Source organism: Barbus barbus (assembly GCF_936440315.1).
Source record: "Barbus barbus genome assembly, chromosome: 50".
Lineage (NCBI taxonomy): Eukaryota > Metazoa > Chordata > Actinopteri > Cypriniformes > Cyprinidae > Barbus > Barbus barbus.
Window position 1 is genome coordinate 2392677 of NC_136728.1, and position 6566 is coordinate 2399242.

Here is a 6566-nt window from a genome sequence, read left to right on the forward strand (position 1 = left end):
CACATGTAAAGCATGTAACATTACATTTACAGTAACATTAGTATATCTACTGAACTGAATCGTCTTCATCGCAAATGTGTAACTACGAATGAAGAGTTCATTTGCAAAAAAGTATAACTCCGCTTTTAACAATTTTCTAAAATCATGTTTTTTTTATTGTGCATTCCAATTAATTAATCTCAGTTGGGTTATTTTGATTAGGTTAACAAATAACTAACAAAAATACAGCTAACTAACACATTAAAAACATGATTTTTGAAAATTAAAACAAAACTGAGCTATCAAATTAACTCTTCAAATATATTTAAATACATACCATATACATGCTATTAAAGTATAGTATATTTTTCACATTTAGTAGTAGACTTTTACCCTTATTTCAAAGACAAACCGAAGTAATTATGAAATTATATACATGAAGCACTTCAGCCTACTTTATTGATTCAAGAAAAAACTGTTAAGTTCAAATAACTGCATGTCATATCAATTTAATGTAATACATTTTCATTAAAGTAACATGCAATTAAGTGTCTAAACAGTATAGTTACACCTATAAGTGTATTCGGTAATTCTTTATTTCAAGTCCTTGTTACACTTTACATGTATTTACTATTATAATAACAATAAATTATGCAGAATTGCATGCAAGTAACCCTAAACCAAACCCTAATCCTGAGTACATGTAGTTAATTAAGATTACTCAGTGCTTAAATGTATAATTACACTGTAATAGTCTGTTACACAGCTACTTATGTAAGATTGTTACATATGTGTTGCAGACTTTATACAACGTAATTATAAATGTAATTATACAGACATAAGCTACTTAAAATGAAGTGTATCAAGACTGTACTTAAGTGTACTTCATGTGTAACTATACTGTACACCTTATCCAGCTGCACCTTAGTTTGATTTAACCCACCAGTACACAGCTGAAATACATGTAACGCCTTTCTAATTACATTACAATTAAAGAATATTACACAGCCATACGCGACTTAAAATAAAGTGTATCAAGATTGTACTTAAGTGTACTAGTAGCTGTGTAACAGACTCGGTCTGTAACATATGTGTAACGGTAGCTGCCTATTACATCTACATAATTACAAACTGCAATTACAGGCTGTTTCATAACTAGTTACATGGTAAGTATTTTTGTTTCATGTAAGTACAACAGCTACTACTAAATACTTAGGTAATTACTCTGTATTATGACACCTACAAACCTTCATTTACCAGCCCTAACACTGAGCCACACACATACGACGTGGTCTGACTTACGGAGCGCGTGCCATTCGTCTTGTCTTATAATCTTGGTGATGTTCACTGGAAGATTCCGTGGGATACTCGCTGAGGAATAGTAATACTTCACCGACGTGCAACGCTGAAGCAAACCTGCAGAGATTCACAGAAACAATCTCATAACTTCAGCCATAATAGATGATACATGTGTGTAGAGCAGCAATTTAGACACATTTCACAAAACAACAACAACATCTAAACACATATTCAGGCCCTTAACTTTGGTTCCAATGTTTTCATTTGAATTATGTTCATTAAATGTTGTAACTGGACCATAAACAAAATCATTCCAGCAAGTCGATCAGTTCTCATGCCCTGCTGAGACTGACTTCACTTCCTGTTTGTGGTCCCAGTGGTGTGTATGTAAAAATATTTATAACTGAATAATAATAATAATTTTGATTCTCATAATTTCAATTTTTGGGTTTTTTATTTGTATTTATGGGTCCATGAAGAAAATTGAACATCCATGGAAACTTTCTATCGCACAAAGTTTCTTTATAATGGAAAAAGGTTCTTTAGATTATTAAAATTTTCTCCAAAATAAGAAGAATAATGTTCACAGAAAGGTCCTTTGGAGAAACCATCTCTGCAAAAGCCACCTTTTGGAAATTTTATTGGAAAATTGTTTTTTTTTTTTGGTGAAAATATTTCCATTTGGCTACAATTTGATCCCAACAGGAACACACTGAAGAAATATATCATTTTTACAATTTATATATACTTTTGCTATACATGCACTGACAGGAGAGTACTATCGGAAATTTGATTTGGATTTATATTTTGTATGTGTGGAAAACGCTTAGACATCATGTTGATTATTCTTCTAAAACATAATTATACATTTTTCACTCAGACCCCAAACAGAACAGGAGGATTAATCTTTCAAATCTACTGAATTTTAATGAACTCTATTTACCTTCATCTAAGACCCAAAATCTGCATGTCATTGCCCTGAAAGACTGTATAATTTATCACATTAAGGACAGAAATGTTTTAGAAGCTTGTAAATGCATCGGTGCATCAAAGAAAATTAATATTTTTGGACCGCTTTTAAAATCTACTTCTGCTTTTGTCATTAGAGTGATCAAAAGAAACTCAAACAAAGAAACCTATACCCTGTACCCGAGAGGGTTAAGTGTGTTTCCCCGTAATAAAAGGGCCTCATGGTCTTCAAATGGATCCCATTGCCCTGACAGTCTCCCTGTGTTGAAATGTGATGAATGTGTGAACATGAGCATGTGGTTGTTGTTGATGTTAGAGATCAGCACCCTGGATAGCGCCAAACAATCTTCAGTACTTCTTCAAACATGTTCACAAACACATAAACACACTACAGCTGTGCAACATCAGCTTCAGATCTGGGTACTGCTCACATGTGGCCCATTTAGCATCATCATCACCTTTAAAAATCAGGTCCTCGTTCTCCAGATCGAACCCTTCTCGGTGGCATTTCCTCCACAGTCCGGTCGTGGTTGAGTTGTAGCGGCGGCTGCAGCGTGATTCCATGACGGGCTCAGGGTGCGGGGATTCCCGCAGAGGACTCGCTTTAGGTCGCATCCGAAGTGGGAGGTTCTGGTTGGAGATGTATATGTATCCTGGGTCATTTCTCTTGCTGGCGTATTTTTTGCATCGGTCCCGGTGTTTCCGCGCATCTGTTTCGTACCAGTAGTCCGTGCTGATGGCCATGGTCAAGAGCCCGATGGAGCAGAAGGCCAGGAAGAGCCCGGACGCCGTTAATATCCTCATGATGCCCGCGGACAACTGTCACATCTTCCGCCGAGCCCATATCATCCTAACCCCGACATAACAGGACGATAAATATGCTCTAGACAGACATGTCGCTTGGACTCGGGATGAAGGAGGACCAATGCCGACACTGGAGACTGCTGATGAAAGCGCTCCGGATTCGTCAGAAGGCAGCTGTTGTGCCGCTGTTTCCAGAAATGATGTTCAGTCGAATCTTATAAACGTGCCCGGGTGATATACACCTAATTTACATATGAAGAGTTTATTTGCAAAAACAGATAACGCCGTTTATTAAAATGTTCAAAAATCATGTTTTTTATTATGTTATCACGTTTTTAATGTGTTAGCTGTATTTTTTAGTTATTGTTTTAACCAAATCAAAATAACCCACCTCCAGTTTCATTGAGATTAATTGGAATGCGCAATTACATTTTTTTTTTTTGAGAATTGTTAAAAACGGAATTATGTGTTTTTGCAAATGAACTCTTCATATATACATTCATGGATAAAAATGCAAAAAAGATAGTCTAATGTAGGACATATGAGATATTTTATATTATATTATATTATATATATATTTTTTGTGTGTGTGTGTGAAAATTAGTTGTAATGGGAAATAATGTGGGATGTGGGAGACAAGTTGTCACATTATCTTACCTGCCAGGGTATAAATGCTTGTAATCTCTGGTTTGTTGCTTACGAAAACCTGGTTTATTATTATTATTATTATTATTATTGTTGTTGTTATTAATGGATGGTGTGGCTGTAGTAGGAGTAGTATTAAAAAAAAATCAATCCAGTTTTACTAAAAATAAAAAAAAATAGGTTACACTTTATTTTGATGGTCCACTTTAGACATTCTACAAACTATAAGTAACTTTGCATCTACATGTCAACTAACTCTCAGAGTAGACTGTTCGGTTAGGTTTAGGGTTAGTAGAAGAAGTTGACATATACTTGCACTCATATGCAGTCGTGGCCTAGTGGATAGAGAGTTGGACTTGTAACCCGAAGGTCGTGGGTTCGAGTTTCAGGTCCACAACCACAACACCATCAGCGCTCTCTCCACCCTCAATACCACGACTAAGGTGAGACCCTTGAGCAAGGCACCGAACCCCCAACTGCTCCCCGGGCGCGACAGCATTGGCTGCCCACTGCTCCGGGTGTATGTTCACTACTGTGTGTACACTTGGATGGGTTACATGCAGAGCACAAATTCTGAGTATGGGTCACCATACTTGGCCACACACCACTTCCCTTTCCCCAAAGTTTCTTATAGTCTTATGTTGTGGACCCATCAAAATAAAGTGTTAGAAAATATTAACAGACTGTCTACTAATACTCTAATGACTGCTTGTTACTTACTGTTAGTAGAATGTCTAAAGTGGACTATCAAAATAAAGTGTTGCCAAAAAATAAAAAACATTAAAAAATACAAAAGATAATATCTTTTAAAAATAAAATGCATTTACAAATTCAAAAGTAACAATGTCTTTATGGACCTTGCTTTGTAAACAGTTATGCTGGAGTAGAAAATGGTCTTCCCCAAACTATTTTGGCAATAAGGTATGTGTGAAAACACGTAGACATCAAGTTGATCATTGTTTTCTAAAACATAATGGTAACACTTTAAAATAGGGAAAACTTATTCACTATTAACTACGACTTTTTAATAAATTCATATATTTGCTGCTTATTAATAGTTAGTAAGGTAGTTGATAAGTTTAGGTATTGGGTAGGGTTAGGGATGTAGAATAAGGCATTAATATGTGCTTAATTACTAGTAATAAATGGCTAATATTCTAGTAATATGCATGCTAATAAGCAACTAGTTAAGAGACCCTAAAATAAAGTGTTACCAACATAATTATACATTTCCTCTTAGACCCCAAACAAAACAGGAGGATTAATCTTTAAAATCTACTGAATTTTAATAAACTCTATTTACCTTCAGCTAAGACCCAAAATCTGCATCTCATTGCCCTGAAGACTGTATAATTTATCACATTAAGGACAAATGTTTTAGGAGCTTGTAAATCAAAGAACATTTTTTGGACCATTTTTATATCTACTTCTGCTTTTGTCATTAGAGTGATCAAAATGAACTCAAAAACAAATACACTGTACCAGAGAGGGTTAAGTGTGTTTGCCCTTAATAAAAGGGCCTCGTGGTCTCTTAGACCTCAAATGGATCCCATTGCCCTGACAGTCTCCATCAGCTTCTGTTTTTGAACTGAAATGTGATGAATGTGTGAACATGAGCGTATGTGTTATGGTATAGTGGTTATAGTCAAAATAAAATAAAGGGTCAGGAGAACGAAGTAGCATCAACACACTTTAAACCTTTAATAAACATTAATCCAAGACAAAGACAAGGGGAGAACTGAGGATAGGAACAAAGGAGTAAACGAGATAATTAACACAAGACAGGTGAATAGGATGAATCATTAACTAAACAAGGACAGGAACTACCAAATAAGGGCAAAACAGGACTGAAAGGAAACCGAAACGTGACAGTATGTTTGGTGTAACAATGTCTTTATGGACCTTGCTTTGTAAACAGTTAAGCATAGAAAATGGTGTTCCCGCAAACTATTGTGGAAGTTGGAAGCATAGAATTGTCCAAAATGTCGAATTCTGAAGCATTAAGATTTCCCTTCACTGGAAGTAAGGGGGCGAGCCCAACCACTCCATCCCATGCTTGGATTAAGGCTGCAGCTGCTCAGCCATTGAAACCCATTATTTGAATCTCCCACCGCACAGTTTTTGAGATGATATAGATGTGGCATCCTATCAGAGTACTATGTTTGAATTCACAGAGCTCTTCAGAATGACCCATTTTCTCAAAAATAAATGCAGACTGCATGGCTAAGTACTTGATTTTACACACCTTTGGCAGTGGGTCTGATTAACCTGAATACACTAATAATACTTTTCTCCATATAGTGTATGACCGGATGCTGTTTTTAGTTGTTGTTGTTAGATTGTTGGTCACTTTCATGTCAGTTCAGAATGTTTACATTGCTCTAGTGTACATGAGAGAGTATCCTAACCAGCTCGTGCCAGTAACGGGATTGCTCATCTAAAACCAGTTAAGACCATCTTGGAATTCAAGCTGATACAAATAAATCTAATTTCAGCGGGGTAGAGATAATGCTTCAGCACCAGCAGATGTGGACATATAGTGTACAAGATACTCTTCATTGCCAGATGATGGAGGTAGAGCATCAGCACTGCTTTCCTTAGCATGTTCAGCACTTGCAAACTGCATATTGGATCACTGCAGTTGAGCAGTGATCCCTTAGTTTTTAGCAATGACTGTAAGAAGTTCTTCATGCTCTGAAGATTGTTGTTGAGTGGCACTTAATATAATGGGCCTTCTGTTGTTATTTTTAGCATCTTTGCTCAAAAAAAAACTTCTTCTTTTCAACTATTTATCTCTGTTAAGAGTTCCTATAGGTTTCTATATGGTTATTTGGTAAAGGTAAAAACAATAACGAAAAAGAAAAACTCCC

General features: G+C 36.0%; 1 protein-coding gene across 1 annotated transcript in view; it reads right to left on the reverse strand.

The window, feature by feature from the left end:
• Positions 1–3051, reverse strand: part of LOC306868310 (transmembrane protein 178B-like) — a gene marked incomplete at both ends in the record, with an annotated part of 4153 nt that extends 1102 nt beyond the window's left edge. Inside the window, 2 exons of the mRNA XM_079414417.1 lie at positions 1282–1395; positions 2706–3051. Of these exons, the coding sequence (XP_079270543.1) occupies positions 1282–1395; positions 2706–3051 (460 nt within the window). The remainder of the gene's footprint in view (positions 1–1281; positions 1396–2705) is intronic.
• Positions 3052–6566: the final 3515 nt, after the last annotated feature.